General features: G+C 49.5%; 1 protein-coding gene across 5 annotated transcripts; it reads right to left on the bottom strand.

The window, feature by feature from the left end:
• Nucleotides 1-4,821: 4,821 nt before the first annotated feature.
• LOC116463855 (ribonuclease P protein subunit p20) lies at nucleotides 4,822-17,946 on the bottom strand. 5 transcript variants are annotated; one of them, XM_032147141.2, is made up of 3 exons: nucleotides 17,880-17,946; nucleotides 17,395-17,714; nucleotides 4,822-5,485 (listed from the first exon to the last, which is right to left on the bottom strand). In XM_032147141.2, the coding sequence occupies exon 3, from the start codon at nucleotides 5,473-5,475 to the stop codon at nucleotides 5,053-5,055; it is 423 nt and encodes a 140-aa protein (XP_032003032.1). In that variant the 5' UTR covers nucleotides 5,476-5,485; nucleotides 17,395-17,714; nucleotides 17,880-17,946; the 3' UTR covers nucleotides 4,822-5,052. The 5 variants fall into 5 exon arrangements, with proteins under 5 accessions (XP_032003032.1, XP_058290868.1, XP_032003031.1 ...); XM_058434885.1 differs by lacking the exons at nucleotides 17,395-17,714; nucleotides 17,880-17,946 and adding an exon at nucleotides 6,680-6,820; XM_032147140.2 differs by lacking the exons at nucleotides 17,395-17,714; nucleotides 17,880-17,946 and adding an exon at nucleotides 6,002-6,236.
• Between the last annotated feature and the right edge of the window lie 308 nt (nucleotides 17,947-18,254).

The raw sequence follows: 18,254 nt of genomic DNA, 5'->3' as shown, positions 1-18,254 counted from the left end.
GTAAAATAAATAAATAAATGAATAAATAAATAAATAAATAAAATGTAAAAAGGAGGGCAGGGCATTGCATTTGCACACACCTTCTGCCTCCATCTCCTCACCCCTCTCCCCTGTTTTTCAAGCTTTTTTTTTTTTTTGAGACTGAGTCTCGCTCTGTCGCCCAGGCTGGAGTGCAATGGCACGATCTTGGCTCACTGCAACCTCCACCTCCCGGGTTCAAGCAGTTCTCCTGCCTCAGCCTCCTGAGTAGCTAGGATTACTGGCGCCTGCCACCACACCCAGCTAATTTTGTATTTTCAGTAGAGATGGGGTTTCACCATGTTGGCCAGACTGGTCTTGAACTCCTAACCTCAGGTGATCCGCCTGCCTGGGCCTCCCAAAGTGCTGGGATTACAGACGTGGCTCACTGTTCCTGGCCTCCCAAGCTTTGATGGAAGTCACTTTGGAGAGCCAGTAGAGGGAGGAGAACAGAGGCTGGAGCCAGCCTCCCTACGGTTGGGCCTGCAGGCAGGGTTCCCTGCCCCACCTGCCCTGCATGGACTCCAGTAGATGCAGGAGCCTGGTTCACGCACCCCAACACACAAAAGAGTGAGCCCCAGGCCCCACTCTTCTTTCAGTGGCAATGTGGAGGTCTGTTTCTGCAGAACTGCCACTGAGGGAAGCCCCACTGGCAAGCAGTGAGAAAACATGGAGTAGAAACAACAAACAAATAGGCTGCAGGAGGGAACTGCCAAAACAAACCAGATGGGAAAGGCTGCCTGCCACCACCTCTGCTGGGCTCAGGCCCGGAGCACATACGTGCAGGGAGACACAGCTCCATCCAGCTTCCTGCCAGCTCCCCGCTCGGCTACTGGGGGGCTCCCGGGCAAGGAAGCCTTGCAGTCAGGCTGATGGAAGGGATGTGGCCCAATAGAAATATCCGCAGCCAGCCGGGTGCGGTGGCTCACGCTTGTAATCCCAGCACTTTGGGAGGCTGTAGGTGGGCAGATCACGAGGTCAGGAGATCGAGACCATCCTGGCCAACATGGTGAAACCCCGTCTTTACTAAAAATACAAAAATTAGCTGGGTGTGGTGGTGTGCACCTGTAATCCCAGCTACTCAGCTACTCGGGAGGCTGAGGCAGGAGAATCGCTTGAACCAGGGAGTTGGAGGTTGCAGTGAGCCGAGATCATGCCACTGCACTCCAGCCTGGCGATAGAGACTCTGTCTCAAAAAAAAAAAAAAAAAGAAATGTCTACAGCCTTGTCTCCCAGTACCTCTTGCTTTCTAGCCACCTTGAGTCCCTCCGGTCCCAGAACGTAGCTGCCTATTCATTAATCCCCTCCTTGCCCACTGTTTTTTGAGACAGGTTCTTGCTGTTTCACAAGCCCTCAGTCACGGCTCACTGCAGCCTCAACCTCCTGGGCTCAAGCAATCCTCCCACCTCAGCCTCCTGAGTAGCTGGACCACGGGTGCACGCCACCAAGCCCAGTTAATTTTTAAATTTTTGATAGAGACGAAGTCTTACTCTATTGCCCAGGCTGGTCTCAAACTCCTGAGCTCTAGCGATTTTCTCTCTTCGGCCTTCCAAAGTGCTGGGATTACAGGCATGGCCATCATTCCCAGCCAAATCTACCCATCTCCCCACCCCACTGTGATCTCTCTGCCAAATATGCCATCTCCCCTCTTTTCTGCCTGGCAAACTCCTATACATCCTTCAACACCCAGATCAAAGGTGAGTGAAACCGTTTTGGGTCCCACCAGGAAGTTATTAGCCCTTTCCATCTCTACATTTCCTTATCATTGCTACTCTTATGTCTCACACATCTTACTCATTCACAAAAAATTATGTGTCCACCTTCCCAGTTAGATGGCGAGCTCTGTGAACGTAGGGACCATTTCATACGCACATGCCAGAGGAAGGGATTTTGATGAATTAGAAGTCTGATCTTCAGACCTCCAAACCAAACTACTTTTACTTGAATTAGAGTGAAATTCTGTTCCTAACCTGTAAATCAGAGGCTTTTAAACTCTTATGACCTCAAACAGTAAAAAACACAATCTACATCCTATTATACTACACATATATATATATACACATGCCTAACTGAAAAATCTGCTGGTCAGGCCTAGTGGCTCACACGTGTAATACCAGCATTTTGGGAGGCTGAGGTGGGTGGATCACCTGAGGTCAGGAGTTTGAGACCAGCCTGGACAACATGGCGAAACCCCATCTCTACTAAAAATACAAAAATTAGCCAGGTGTGGTGGCACACACCTATAATTCCAGCTACTTAGGAGGCTGAGGCAGGAGAATCGCTTGAACCTGGGAGGCAGAGGTTGCAGTGAGCCGAGATTGTGCTACTGAACTCCAGCCTAGGAGATAGAGACTCTGCCTCAAAAAAACAAAAAAATCTGCAATAAAACACCACCATTTAAGTTGCACTTTTTTTTTTTTTTTAACTTGGGTTCTTTTTTCTTTTTCTTTTCTTTTTTTAGACAAGGTCTTGCTGTCGCCCAGGCTGGAGTGCACCAGCTTGATCTCAGCTCACTGCCACCTCCCCGTCCTGGGCTCAGGTAATCCTCCCACCTCAGCCTCCCAAGTAGCTGGGACCACAGTTTTGTGCCACCATGCCCAGATAACTTTTTATATTTTTTGTAGAGATGGGATTTCGCCATGTTGCCTAGGCTGGTCTCGAACTCCTGGGCTCAAGAGATTGACCTGCCTCGGCCTCCCAAAGTGCTGCGATTATAGGTGTGAGCCACCACACCCAGCCTTGTTTTTTTTTATTTTTGTTTTTTTGAGACGGAGTTGCTCTGTTGCCCAGGCTGGAGTGCAGTGGCGCGATCTCGGCTCACTGCAACCTCCGCCTCCTCGGTTCAAGTGATTCTCCTGCCTCAGCCTCCAGAGTAGCTGGGACTACAAGCATGTGCCACCACGCCTGGCTAATTTTTTGTATTTTTAGTAGAGACAGGGTTTCACCATGTTAGCCAGGATGGTCTTGATCTCTGGACCTCGTGATCTGCCCGCCTCAGCCTCCCAAAGTGAGCCACCGCGCCTGGCTTTTTTTTTTTTTTTTTTAAGAAGCTGTGACCCACAAATGGGTCACAACCCACTTTGATAAACATTGCTTTAGTTGACTCTAGTTTGATAAATATGAAAAATCAGGTCATCTCACAAATATCCAAACAGAAAGTATTACCTGTGTGCCCAGTAATTATTTGGGGGGGGGGGTCACTTTGCCACTGGAGCAGCCCAGTGAGAAGGGTCTGAAGGCCAGGCACGGTGGCTCATGCCTGTAATCCTAGCACTTTGGGTGGCCAAGGCGGGCAGAACGCTTGAGGTCAGAAGTTTGAGACCAGCCTAGCTGACATGGTGAAACCCCTTCTCTACTAAAAATACAAAAAATTGCAGGGCATGGTGATGCACGCCTATAGTCCCAGCTACTCAGGAGGCTGAGGCAGAATCCCTTGAACCCAGGAGGCAGAGGTTGCAGTGAGCTGAGATCGCACCACTGCACTCCGGCCTGGATGACAGAGTGAAACTGTCTCAAAAAAAAAAAAGGGGTCTGAAGGGCTCTGCACCTGAAAGCCCGGGTGCCATCTAGGTAGGCCCTGCAGGTCCAGGAATTAAATGAAGCCACTTGTCAGTCCCTACCACGGAGCCTGACACTAACAAGGTCCTGAAGTCTTAGTTTGTTTCCTTCTTTTTTTTTTGAGATACCATCTTGCTCTGTCACCAAGGCTGGAGGAGTGTAGTGCCGTGATCACAGCTCACTGCAGCCTCAAACTCCTGGGATCAAGCGATCCTCCTGCCTCAGCTAACAAGGTAGCTGGGATTATAGGTGCAAGCCACTACACCCATCTAGTTTTCAAAAATTTTTTGCATTTGGGAGGCCGAGGCGGGCAGATCACTTGAGGTCAGGAGTTCGAGAACAGCCTGGCCAACATGGTGTTTCCACTAAAAATACAAAAATAATTAGCTGGGCGTGGTGGCGCTCACCTGTAATGCCAGCTACTGGGGAGGATGAAGCAGGAGAATCACTTGAACCCAGGAGGTGAACGTTGCAGTGAGCCAGGATGGCATCACTGTACTCCAGCCTGGGTGACAGAGCAAGATTTCATCCCAGAAAAAAAAAAAAAGTGGTTTTTTTCTGCATAGACAGGGTCTCAGTATGTCATCTAGATTGGAGTGCAGGTGGCACGATCGTAACTCACTGCACCTTCAAACTCCCAGGCTCAAGCGATCTTTCTGCCTCAGCCTCCACCAGTACCTCGGACTACAGGCTGGAGCCACTGCACCCAAACAGAAGAAGAAAATCTTTAAAACAAACATTGGGGCCAGGCGCGGTGGCTCACGCCTGTAATCCTAGCACTTTGGGAGGCTGAGGCGGGCAGATCACGAGGTCAGGAGATCGAGACCATCCTGGCTAACACGGTGAAACCCCGTCTCTACTAAAAATACAAAAAAATTAGCCAGGTGTGGTGGCGGACACCTGTAGTCCCAGCTACTCGGGAGGCTGAGGCATGAGAATGGCGTGAACTCGGGAGGTGGAGCTTGCAGTGAGCCAAGATCACGCCACTGCACTCCAGCCTGGGTGACAGAGTGAGACTCTGTCTCAAAACAAACAAACAAACAAACAAACAGACGTTGGGATGACTGGGCTTCTGCACTGTACTGTTTTGTTACACTGCTCATAGCATAATCTATGCTCTCTATAGAGGCAAGAAACACTTGGGTTCCCCTTTCACCTAGATACTTGTAGCATTTCCTACCATCCCTATTCAGGCACACACAGAATTTACACAGGAAAGAGTCAGTGGCAGTAGGGTGGCAGGACACTAGTACAACAGGATTTTTTATTTATATGGCAATAGTTACAGACCACACACACACTCAGGAAGATCCACTAACTGGGCCCACCAAGAGACAATTACCCTCACCCTCAATGCAGAGTCCTTTGGGCTTCCAGGGAACAGGCCTTTTCTTACATGGCTCTGGTCCGAGATCCAGTACTCAGCATGCGAAGAGCCACATCACGGAGGGGATAAGTGGAGGACTGTCTTTTCAATTACTTGGGTGTGACCCTGAAGACTCGGATGTGAATGGCTGAGTTATTGCGGATCCGAGTCAGTGGCTCCCGTGTATCGGTCTCTGGCTCCAGCTCATCAACAAGCTCCACGGTGGAAGTATTGGCAGCCACCTGCAAGGACCCGAAGCTGCCTGCCTGCAGCTGCAGCGCGATGTTGATGGCGCGGTTGATGGCCAGGCCCAAGCCGTGAATGTAGATCTCAGAGCAGGCGTTCTGACCCCGGGCCCCTCCGTCCAGCAGTTTCTGGCAGCGGGCCAGCTGGGCCTTAAAGTCAGTCTTCATGTTGACATAAATGTCATTGGGCCTCCGGGGCAGGCGGTTGGGAAGCCTTTTCCTAAGGGTGTACTCCACTGGATCCAGTTCAGCCTCCACAGCACCGCGGGGCTCTCGGTTTTCTGCCATGCTGTGTGCCCTGGCGTGGGAAAGGGACGCGATCAGAGGGATCACAGTGACCTCGAAGCCTTTCCTACCCCTTTTCCTGTACAAAGGGTGCACCTGGCCGGGCAGTGGCTCACGCCTGTAACCTCAGCATTTTGGGAGGTCGAGGCGGGAGGATCACTGGAGCCGGAGTGTTTGAGACCAGCCTGGGCAACATAGCAAGACCCTACCTTAAGAAAAATGTTTTTAATTACCCGGGCCGAGGCGGGAGGATCGCTTGAGATCGGGAGTTCGAGGCTACAGTGAGCCGTGATCGCGCCCGCCACTGCACTCTAGCCTGGGAAACAGAGCAAGCCTCTGTCTCAAACAAAAACAAAAACAAAAATAAAGGGTGCACCCGAGAGGGGACACACTCGATGTCCCTGTTTCCTTCCGGCCCCTCGTCCTCTCCCACTCACCTCCAGATCCCGCGTCTCCCCACCCCCCGTTCCGATTCATTCATCGCGTCGCCCTCAATCTCGCGCCCCTCTGCCGCCCCTCCCGTGCTTACTCTCTTCGCTCCACAGGGCCCTCCAGGCGCGCGAGGCCCGCTCCCCGCCAGGCCACTCAAGGGTTCGCCGGCCAGCCCAAGTAACCGCGACCCCAGGTCCCCGAGAAAGAAGGATGTGGGCGCAAGCAGCCAGCCAGCTCGTGGGCGCTCTGCCGGCGCCGGGGTCCTGAACGGCCTGCGGAGTGCGCACGCGCGCCCGTACCCCGAGAGCTAGAAATCGCCTTCCCGGCTTCCGTTCGCCCCGCCCCTTCCCTGAGCGCAAGTGCGACTGCGCGAGGCGTTTGAGTAACGCGAGACTTCCGGGCGTGACGAGATCTACACGTGTACGCCTCGGGGACTGGCGGGCGGCCGAGGGCGGGGACCAGGAACGAGCCAGCGAGGAGCTAGAAAGGGCCGGGTTGGCGTCTCTAGGCCTGGCGGAGTTCCCGGCCGGCGGAGGGGTAGCGTAGGGAAGACACCTGGAGGGGAGGCTGTTCTAGGGGCGAGGTTCTTCCCCATGGGAGTAGGGAAGGGGTCGAGTTCAGGAGACCGCGGTCGCCAAGGGGCGTGAACTCCGCGTCTGTCGCAGCCCCTCTGGTCAGAAGAGGCCTGGGCAGGGCTGGCAGAACTGACCCTCTAGTCTAATATCCCTGTGGCCCGAGGACCGAGGGGGAACTGAGGGACATAGCCGGTCCCCACCTCGCTGGAGGACAGCGTCCGGGGACTCCCCTGCAGTTCACAGGAAGCTGTCCGCCTCCTGTCTGTGCTGGGGACCCACGCGGTGAGCCCTAAGCGCAGGCTTCACTGGTCCCCAAGGAACGCTGACCCACCCACGCCCGTCAACCATCTCCCACCAGCTCCGCGGCACGCGACCCCGGAGCAGGGACTTGTCGCCCCCTGGCGGACAAGGTGGGGAGGACGCGCGCCGGATTCGTGGCTCTCCAGGCCAGTGGAGTGGGGGCTCTGCCCAGATGGGCATAGTTTCTGCAGAGTTCCCTTCTGAAATGAGTAGGACCTGCTGCACTGGGGACCTTGAACTACTCTGTTTGCCTAGCATTCAAATGGGGATGTTCACAACAGCTCGTCCACCATATTGCACATACATTTTATTGAATGGCTAGCTGTATAGCTTCTGTCTATAAACTTGCATGCATTTATTTTTGAGACAGGGTCTCACTCTGTGGCCCAGGCTGGACTGCAGTGGTGTGATCTCAGCTCACTACAACCTCTGCCTACCGGGTTCAAGCAATTCTTGTGCCTCAGCCTTTTGAGTAGCTGGAATTACAGGCGCACGCCACTGCATCCGGCCAGTTTATTTTATTTTTTTTGAGACAGGGCCTTACTCTGTCACCCAGGCTGGAGTGCAGTGGCGTTAACACGGCTCACTGCAGTCCTGAACTGGGCTCAAGCGATCATCCTGTGTCAGCTTCCTGTGTAGCTGGGACCACAGGTGTGTGCCACAACGCAAGGCTGATTTTTTATAGAGATGGAGTCTCACTTTGTGGCCCAGCCTGGTTTTGAACTCCTAGGTTCAAGCGACCCTCCCACCGTGGCCTCCCAAAGTGCTGGGATTACAGGTGTGAGCCACTGGGCTCAGCTCAGCCTAAACTTGTCTTTTTTTTAAGACAGGGTCTCAGTCTGTTGCCGAGGCTGGAGTGCAGTGGTGTGATCACAGCTCACTGAAACCTCTGCCTACCAGGTTCAAGCGATTTTTGTGCCTCAGCCTCCTGAGTAGCTGAGATTTTAGGCCGCGCCACTGCGCCTGGCCAATTTATTTCATTTTTTTTGAGACAAGGTCTTACTCTGTTACCCAGGCTGGAGTGCAGTGACATGAACATGGCTCACTGCAGCCCTGAACTCCTGGGCTCAAGCCATCATCCTGTGTCAGCTTCCTGTGTAGCTGGGACCACAGGTGTGCACCACAATGCACGACTAATTTTTGATTTTTTTTTTTGTAGAGATGGAGTCTCACTTTGTGGCCCAGGCTGGTTTCAAACTCCTGGGCTCAAGTGATCCTCCCACCTTGGCCTCCCAAAGTGCTGGGATTACAGGTGTGAGCCACTGTGCTCAGCCTAAACTTGTCTTTTTTTTTTCAGAGACAGGGTCTCAGTCTGTTGCCCAGGCTGGAGTGCAGTGGTGTGATCACAGTTCACTGCAGCCTCGACCTCCTGGTCTCAAGCAGTTCTCCCGCCTCAGCCACCTGAATAGCTAGGACTACAGGCATGCGCTAGCATGTAAAGTTGTATTTTAGAAGTTAATCCTTGGTATTGAAATTTTCGAAACGTTGGCTGGGTGCGGTGGCTCACGCCTGTAATCCCAGCACTTTGGGAGGCCGAGACGGGAGGATCACGAGGTCAGGAGATCGAGACCATCCTGGCTAACGAGGTAAAACTCCGCCTCTACTAAAAATACAAAAAGTTAACCAGGCGTGGTGGTGGGTGCCTGTAGTCCCAGCTACTCGGGAGGCTGAGGCAAGAGAATGGCGTGAACCCGCGAGGCAGAGCTTGCAGAGAGCCGAGATCAGGCCACTGCACTCCAGCCTGGGGGACAGAGCGAGACTCCATCTCAAAAAAAAAAAACTTTTTTCGAAATGTTCACATAATTGTTGGGACTGATTCATTCCTCCACACATGATGTGCCTCCTCTCTCCCATATCCTGTTAATTGTAGCAGTTGCGGGCATTTGCGATGACAGGATATACAGATGGCACCACACTTGACCTTGAGTGCTGGAATGCTCTGAAGTCAAGCATATGCCACAGTGCTTGAGACTGTGGGCATCACCTGTAGTGTCTTTTTCCCCCGACTCCTGTCTCCTTGGTCCTAGGGAGGTCTGGCTGTAATTGCTAGTTTCCAGAGATTCATTCCTTTTTTTTTGAGACAGAGTCTCGCTCCGTTGCCCAGGCTGGAGTGCAGAGGCACGATCTCAGCTCACTGCAACCTCTGCCTCTCGGGTTAAAGCGATTCTCCTGCCTCAGCCTCCCGAGTAGCTGGGATTACAGGCATGCACCACCATGCCCGGCTAATTTTTGTATTTTCAGTAGAGATGGGGTTTCACCATGTTGGCCAGGCTGGTCTCAAACTCCTGATCTCAAGTGATCCTCCCACCTTGGCCTCCTAAAGTGCTGGGGTGACAGGCGTGAGCCATTGTGCCCAGCCTCATTTTTAAGCCTTGGATCACAGGAAGAAGCAACAAGAAACTATACCCAACTCAAAACGTTTTAGGAGAATCATAAAATTGGTCCATTCAGAAGGTAGAGTTGGGTCCATTAAGTTATTGTTGCAAGAAGTTGCATATTCAATGATCAGTTATATAAGATAATGTTCTCGTTGTAAGTATGCTTTTCATAATCTGTTATACATGTAACATTCAAACTGACAAATACACTGACTTGGGAATAAAGAATATGAAAACACTGGCTTAAAAAAAATGGGGATGCTAACTCCTTTCTTGCAGTTGAGTTGTGAAACCCAAGGTAATGTTGTAAACTGTAAACCTACACAGGTGAGTTGGCATATTTATGTCTCCCAGACCCTTCTCAGTTCCCTAGGATGGAGTCTGACCCCATTTGATCAGCGGTTGAAGAGAGTTCAGATTCTAGAGAAATTTGCTCCCAGCACCCCATTTCAATCCCGTAGTTCTTTCCTTTACTTCAGAATTAACCACAAGATTGGGATTGAATTGGAAGATCCAACATATTATAGTAAAGATACCAATTCTCTTCAAATTAATCTATAGGGGCCGAGCATGGTGGCTCACGCCTTTAATCCCAGCACTTTGGAGGCCAAGGCGGGCAGATCACTTGAAGTCAGGATTTCAAGACCATCCTGGCCAACATGGTGAAACCCCGTCTCTGCTAAAAATACAAAATTAGCCGGGTGTGGTGGCACGCGCCTGGTACTAATCCCAGCTACTCAGGAGGCTGAGGCAGGAGAATAGCTAGAACCCAGGAGGCAGAGGTAGCAGTGAGCTAAGATCATGCCACTGCACTCCAGCCTAGGCAACAGAGCGAACTCTGTCTCAAACAACAACAACAAAAACCCAAATTGATCTATAGGCGTAATGCAATTCCTACAGAAATCCCAGCAATTTTTTTGTATTAAATATAGACGTTTATTCTAAACTTTATATGGAAAGGCAAAAGAAGTAGAATAGTTAAAACCACTTTGAAAAAGTTGTTGGAATCACACTACCTGATTTTAAAACTTACTATATAAATACAGTTATCAAGAAAGTATGGTTTCCCCAATGGGATAGACACAAAAATCAATAAGATGGAATTGAGAGCTCAGAAATAGATTCACACAAGTACAGCCAACTATCTCTCTTTAAAAATAATTTTTTTTTTTTGTTTATAAGACAGTGTCTCACTCTGTCACCCAGGCTTGGAGTGCAGTGGCACAATCTTGGCTCACTGCAACCTCGACCTCCTGGGCTCAAGTCATCTTCCCACCTCAGCCTCCCAAGTAGTTGGGACTATCAGCACACGCCACCATACCCGGCTAATTTTGTTTTATTTTTTGTAGAGACGAGGTCTTACTATGTTGACCAGGCTGATCTCGAACTCTTGGACTCAAGCAATCCTCCTGCCTCAGCTCCCTCAAAGTGCTGAGATTACAGGCGTGAGCCACTGCCAACCAACTTGTTTTTGACAAAGGTATAAAAGCGTTTCAATGGGGAAAGGACGATCCTTTCAAGTGGTGCTGAAACAATTGGACAAATAGGCAAAGAAATGAGCCTCAGCCCTATGCAAAAAGTTAATACAAAATGGATCGTAAATCTAGGAAAAAACTTCATAGTGTAGGGTCAGGTGAAGAGTTTTGTTTGTTTGTTTGTTTGTTTTTTTGAGACAGAGTCTCACTCTGTTGCCCAAGCTGGAGTGCAGTGGCGCAATCTTGGCTCACTGCAACCTCTGCCTCCCGGGTTTAAGAGATTCTCCTGCCTTAGCCTCCTGAGTAGCTGGGATTACAGGCACATGCCACCACACCCAGCTAAAGGCGAAGAGTTCTTAGATGTGACTCCAAAAGCACAATCCATAAAAGAAAAACAACTGGGCTGGGCACGGTGGCTCATGCCTGTAATCCCAGCACTTTGGGAAGCTGAGGTGGGTGGATCACCTGAGGTTAGGAGTTCAAGACCAGCCTGGCCAACATGGTGAAACCCCGTCTCTACTAAAAATACAAAAAATTGGCTGGGCGCGGTGGCTCACGCCTGTAATCCCAGCACTTTGGGAGGCCGAGGCGGGTGGATCACGAGGTCAGGAGATCGAGACCATCCTGGCTAACACGGTGAAACCCCGTCTCTACTAAAAAAATACAAAAAATTAGCCGGGTGCGGTGGCGGGTGCCTGTAGTCCCAGCTACTCGGGAGGCTGAGGCAGGAAAATGGCGTGAACCCGGGAGGCGGAGCTTGCAGTGAGCCAAGATAGCGCCACTGCACTCCGGCCTGGGCAACAGAGCGAGATTCTGTCTCAAAAAAATAAATAAAATAAATAAATAAATAAATAAATAAATAAATAAATAAATAAATATACAAAAAATTAGTCGGGCATGGTGGCATGCACCTGTAATCCCAGCTACTTAGGGGGCTGAGGCAGGAGAATCGCTTGAACCTGGAAGTTGGGGGTTGCAGTGAGCTGAGATTGCGCCATTGCACTCCAGCTTGGGCAACAAGAGTGAAACTGTCTCAAAAAAAAAAAAAAAAAAAACTGATAAATTGGACTTCATCAAAATGTTTAAACATTTGCTGTGTGAAAGACCACATTAATAAGATGAAAATAGAAGCCACAGACTGGGAGAAAATATTTGCAAATCATATATCCAACAAAGGACTTGTTTCCAGCATATATAAAGCACTCTCTAAGCTCGAGAGGTAGAAACGAAACAACCCAATTAGAAAATGGGCAAATCCAACCTGGGCAACACAGTGAGATCCTGTCTCTACAAAAAATTTAAAAATTAGCCAGGCCTGGTGGTGTGTGCCTACAGTCCTAGCTACTCAGGAGGCTGGGGTAGGAGGATTGCTTGAGCCCAGGAGGACAACACTGCAATGAACTGTGATCATGCCACTGCACTCCAGCCTGGGCGACAAAGTGAGGCTCTGAGAAAGAAAGAGAGAGAGGAAGGAAAGGAAGAAAAAGGGAAAGAAGGAAGGAAGAAAGAGAGGAAAGAGAGAAAGAAAAAAAAGGAAGGAGGGAGGGAGGGAAGGAAGGAAGCAAGCAAGCAAGCGGTGGCTCTTGCCTGTAATCCCAGTACTTTGGGAAGCTGAGGTGGATGGATCACCTGAGGCTGGGAGTTCGAGACCAGCCTGGCCAACATAGTGAAACCCTGTCTCTACTAAAAATACAAAAATTAGCTGGGCGTGGTGGCAGGCGCCCTGTTAATCCCATCTATTCGGGAAGCTGAGACATGAAAATCGCTTAAACTTGGAAGGCAGAGGTTGCAGTGAGCCAGGATCACACTATTGTACTCTAGCCTGGGCAACACAGCCAGACTCTGTCTCCAAAAAAAAAAAAAAAAAGAAAGAAAGAAAATGGGCAAATCTCAAACGGACATTTCAGTGAAAGAGAGTATAAGAATGGTAAATAAGCACATCATAAGATGTTCAATATCACTAGCCATTAAGGAAATACACATGAAAACCATGACGAGCTACCAATAACACGTGTTGAAATGGCTGAAATACGAAATCTGAACAATACTAAGTGTGGATGAGAATGCAGGGAAACTGGATCTCTCATACATACACTGCTTGTGGAAGTGTAAAATCATACAGCCATCCTAGAAAACAGTTTGGCAGTTCCTTCTAAAATTAAATGTACACTTACCAAATGACCCAGCAAGAATATTTCTTGGCATTTAAAAATCTGTACATGAACATCCATAGCATTTTTTTTCTTTTCTTTTTTTTTTTTTTTTTTGAGATGGAGTCTTACTCTGTCGCTCAGGCTGGAGTGCACTGGCACAGTCTCAGCTCACTGCAACTCTGCCTCCCGGGTTTAAGCAATTCTCCTGCCTCGACCTCCCAAGTAGCTGGGATTACACGCGCATGCCACCACGCTCAGCTACATTTTTTTGTATTTTTAGTAGAGACGGGGGTTTCACCATCTTGGCCAGGCTGGTCTTGAACTCCTGACCTCACGATCCACCTGCCTCAGTCTCCCAAAGTGCTAGGATTACAGGCGTGAGCCACCGCGCCCAGCCCGTCCATAGCATTTTTATTTGTAATAGCCCAGCTGGAAGCAACCCAGATGGCTTTCTTTTCATATTAATTTATTGTGTAGAGATGGGGGTCTCCCTATGTTGCCCAGGCTGGTCTTGACCTCCTGTACTTAAGCAATCCTCCCGCCTCACCCTCCCAAAGCGCTGGGATTGCAGGTCTGAGCCACCGACCTCCAGATAACTTGATCAGTGCATGGTAAACAATCTATGGCACATCCATCCCATGGAATATTACACAGCTATAAGGGATGGATCAAGGTGACCTGTTAGGCTGCGAACATACCAGTTATATTACATAATACTGTGCTGAACTGCTCATATTGTAGTGTGCAAGACAAGGTGAGCATGATCCCGTGACCTGTGCTGAGGGGACATGAATAGGATTGGGTGGATCCCCAAGGAGAGACAGCCAATATCATCTTGAGGGATCCAAGGTTTTCCGAGAGGAAGTAATGATTAGGCAGAGACAGGAATGTTTAGCAGTAGGTCCTATATCCTGTTCCCTTTTTCTTTGAGACAGGGTCTGGCTCTGCCACCCAGGCTGGAGTACAGTGGCTTGATCTCCACTTACTGCAACCTCCGCCTCCCTGGCTTAAGCAATCCTCCCACCTCAGCCTCCTGAGTAGCTGGGACTACATGTGCGCACCGCCACGCCCGGATAATTTTTGTATTTTTTATAGAGATGGGGTTTCGTCATGTTGTGCAGGCTGCTCTTGAACTCCTGGGCTCAAGCGATCCCCCCGCCTCAGCCTTTCCCAAAGTGCTGGGATTACAGATGTGAGCCACTGTGCCCAACCCATATCCTGTTCCAGTGGGGAAGTCTGAGCCCTGGGAGGATGGGGAGAAGAGAAGGAACCAGTAAAAGTCTGAGAAATAGCAGCTAGTGAGGTGGGAGGAAAACCAACAGAATATAGCATCCAGAAAGCCAGGTGAAAATGGTATTTCTGGAGGGAGTGACCGTCTATGTCACTGGCTGGTAACAGGTCATATAAGATAATGGACCAGTAGATTTCACAATATGTAAGTCATTGGTGACTTACAACACAGTTATGTTTGGTTGAGCAAAGAACTTAGCTCAGGGCCAAAAGTAATTCGGAATGCAATAAATCAATTTTAAGGCCCATTATGTCTGATAATTAACAATAAGCACAGTTTATGAGCTATCACTCCATTACTCAGGTCGTGTGTCTTTCCATGGTACCTAAAATATGTTTTGCAAACTCTGATATCCACAAAAAAAAATATCAAGGCTCGCAATTTAGGTGGGTGAAGACAAGCTCCGTGATAAACCGATTTGACAATAAACCGATCTGACAACAAGACAGTCCTTATCTCCTTGCATGCATTTCTTTTTTTTTTTTTTTTTTTTTTGAGACGCAGTCGCCCTGTCTCTCAGGCTGGAGTGCAGTGGCCCAATCTCAGCTCACTGCAACCTCCGCCTCCAAGGTTCAAGTGAATCTCCTGCCTCAGCCTCCCGAGTAGCTGGGATTACAGGCGCCCGTCACCACGCAGGCTAATTTTTGTATTTTTAGTAGAGACGAGGGTTTCACCATGTTGGCCAGGCTGGTCTTGAACTCCTGACCTCGTGATCCACCTGCCTCGGTCTCCCAAAGTGCTGGGATTACAGGCGTGAGCCACCGCATCCAGCCTTCTCCTTGCATTTCATCGAAGGAAAACACTGAAGAGGAATCTGCCATTAAGGAAAAAAAAATGTGGGGACGGGGCAGGCGCGGTGGCTCACGCCTGTAATCCCAGCACTTTGGGAGACCGAGGCAGGTGGATCACGAGGTCAGGAGATGGAGACCATCCTGGCTAACACGGTGAAACCCCGTCTCTACTAAAAATACAAAAAATTGGCCAGGCGTGGTGGTGGGTGCCTGTAGTCCCAGCTACTCGGGAGGCTGAGGCAGAAGAATGACGTGAACCTGGGAGGCAGAGCGCAGAGCTTGCAGTGAGCCAAGATCGCACCACTGCACTCCAGCCTGTGCATCAGAGGGAGACATCGTTTCAAAAAAAAAAGAAAAGAAAGAAAAAAAGGGCCAGGAGCGGTGGTTCACGCCTGTAATCTCAGCACTTTGGAAGGCCGAGGCAGGCAGATCACCTGAGGTCAGGAGTTTGAGATCAGCCTGACCAACATGGCAAAACTCACCTCTACTAAAAATACAAGACGCTTGAACCTGGAGGGGCGGAGGTTGCACCACTGCACTCCAGCCTGAGCAACACAGCAAGACTCTGTCTCAAAAAAAAAAAGAAAAAGAAAAGAAAGGCAGAGGCTGGCTGTTTTGTCTGCGTGAGACCACTCTTTCATCTCCATTAACCTTCTAAATAAATCTCTTTATTTAGTTAAAAAGGTTGCAAATTTAGAACACAGACCAAGACATTTTACAGAGCAGCACCTGAACAAACAAAAACACATTAGGTCCAAGTGATTTCTTTTTTTTTGAGACGGAGTTTCGCTCTTGTTGCCCAGGCTGGAGTGCTATGGCATGATCTCTGCTCACTGCAAACTCTGCCTCCTAGGTTCAAGCGATTCTCCTGCCTCAGCCTCCCTAGTAGCTGAGATTACAGGTACGTGCCACTACACCTGGCTAATTTTGTATTTTTAGTAGAGACGGGGTTTCTCCATGTTGGTCAGGCTGGTCTCGAACTCCCAACCTCAGGTGATCTGCCCGCCTCGGCCTCCCAAAGTGCTGGGATTACAGGCATGAGCCACCATGCCCGGCCAATTAGGTCCAAGTGGTTTCTTTGTAATTTTTTAATTCTTCATGGGAGACTCACAGTTCTTTTTTATTATATTTTTTCACTTTTCTCTCTGAGTCAAGAACTCACTTTGTTGCCCAGGCTGGAGTACACAACCTTGTCATTCTGGGCTCAAGGAAGGACAAGGTTTATTAGCAGCATGAGAACTGACTAATACAATCAGAGTAGAAGACTAGAGGGGTCTCCCTGGATCTCCTGGACACCAGTTTGTGACTTTGGACAAGTAATCCCCACTAACTGTAAAGTGTGAACACTGATGCTGAAGTCATCAGAAAGTAAAGCCTATAAACTCTCTATTTGAGAAAGGAAGCTAGGTGGCAGGGCACGGTGGCTCACGCCTGTAATCCCAACACTTTGGGAGGCCGAGGCAGGAGGATCACTTGAGGCCAGGAATTTGAGACCAGCCTGGCCAAAGCGGTGAAACTCCGTCTCTACTAAAAATACAAAAATTAGCTGGGCGTGGTGGCGCCCGCCTGTAGTCTCAGCTACTCAGGAGACTGAGGTGGGAGGACCACTTGAACCCAGGAGGATCACTTGAACCCAGGTGGTGGAGGTTGCAGTGAGCTGAGAGCACGCCACTGTACTCCAGCCTGGGCGACACAGCGAAACTCCATCTCGAAAAAAATTAAAATATTAAATAAAATATAAAAACAGACAGCAGGACAGGCACAGTGGCTCACACCTGTAATCCCAACACTTTGGGAGGCCGATATGGAAGGACTGCTTGAGCCCAGGGGTTCGAGAACAGCCTGGGCAACATAGTGATACTTCAGTCTGTACAAAAATTTAAAAGTAAAAAATAATAGCTGGGCCAGGTGCAGTAGCTCATGCCTGTAATCCCAGCACTTTTGGAGGCTAAGGCAGGTGGATCACCTGAGTTCAGGAGTTCGAGACCAGCCTGGCCAACATGGTGAAACCCTGTCTCTACTAAAAATACAAAAATTAGCCAGGCATGGTAGCACACACCTGTAGTCCCAGCTACTTGGGAGGCTGAGGCACGAGAACTGCTTGAACCTGAGGTCGGAGGTTGCAGTGAGCTGAGATCACGCCACTGCACTCCAGCCTGGGCAACAGAGTGAGACTCTTTCTAAAAAATAATAATAATAAATAATACCCGGGCATGGTGGTGTGCCACTCCCTGCCATCCCAGCTACTCGGGAGGCTGAGAAGGGAGGATCGCTTAAGCCTAGGAGGTCGATGCTGCAGTGAGCTGTTTGTGCCACTGCACTCCAGGCTGGGCAGCAGAGCAAGACCCTGTCTCTTCAATAAATAAAATAGTTAAAAAAGGAAAACAGACAGGAAAACTCCAAGTGCACAGAAGCCTAGTGGTACTTGGTGGGGGAAACAAAAGTTGTTCCAGGTACAACAGTTCCTGAAGTCAACACTCTATCATGGCAAGACACCAGGCACTCAAATTCCAAGTCACAAACTTACCTTTTCCTTGTTTTGAGGATTACATTGTGTTGGGCGACAGCTCTTTTAGGCTTCTGGGAAGTAAGGTATACATTCTGGAGTAACTTCCAAAGAAAAAGGTGAAAGCATATACGGAACTTTCGAGCCTTGAAAAGGTTCAGCGAGTCATTCTTGAAAAGTCCTTTTTTTAAACAAAGGGGGTTTCAGTCACCTCACATTTGCATAGCAGTTTCTCTCTTGTCAAAGCCTTTCACATTCACTTATTTTAATTCTTACAGCACTCAAGGAAGAGTGTGGAGTTGGGGGTCGGGGGTTGGGTGCAGAGCAGTGTTAACATCCTTCTGTAAGAGAAACGGAGGCTTTTGAGAGGGCAGGCATGGCGGCTCACGCTTGTAATCCCCGCACTTTGGAAGGAGGATCATTTGGGTCCAGGAGTTCAAGACCAGCCTGGGCAACATGGGGGAAACCGTCTCTACAAAAAAAAAAAGCTGGGCATGGTGGTGTACCTGGTAGTCCTAGCTACTCAGGGAGCTTCAGGCGGAGGATGCAGTTAACTGTGATAGCGCCACTGGGGTCCAGCCTGGGCGACAGCGCAAGACTCTATCTTGGAAAACAAACAACAAATACAATAAATTAAAAAAATTAGTTGGGTGTGGTGGCACACGGCTGTAGTCCCAGCTACTCAAGAGGCTGTGGCAGGAGGATCCCTTGAGGCCAGGAGTTCAAGACCAATGTTATGAGACATGCCACCCGCCCCCGTCTTTACAGAGAATAAAAAAGCTATCTGGGCATGATGGTGCACACCTATAGTCCCATCAATTCAGAAGGCTGAGATGGGACGATCGCTCGAGACACGGGAGTTGGAGGCTGCCGTAAGCCGA

This window comes from Hylobates moloch, unplaced genomic scaffold (assembly GCF_009828535.3).
Source record: "Hylobates moloch isolate HMO894 unplaced genomic scaffold, HMol_V3 SCAFFOLD_71, whole genome shotgun sequence".
In the NCBI taxonomy this organism is placed as follows: Eukaryota; Metazoa; Chordata; class Mammalia; order Primates; family Hylobatidae; genus Hylobates; species Hylobates moloch.
This window is presented reverse-complemented; position numbering and strand designations above follow the sequence as displayed.

Excerpts from the sequence above, each read along its gene's own strand:
- LOC116463855 (XM_058434883.1), bottom strand. The coding sequence starts at position 5,953 with ATGAATGAATCGGAACGGGGGGTGGGGAGACGCGGGATCTGGAG. Across the intron at positions 5,486-5,909 it reads GGGAGACGCGGGATCTGGAG|GGCACACAGCATGGCAGAAA; the intron begins GTGAGTGGGAGA and ends TTCCCACGCCAG.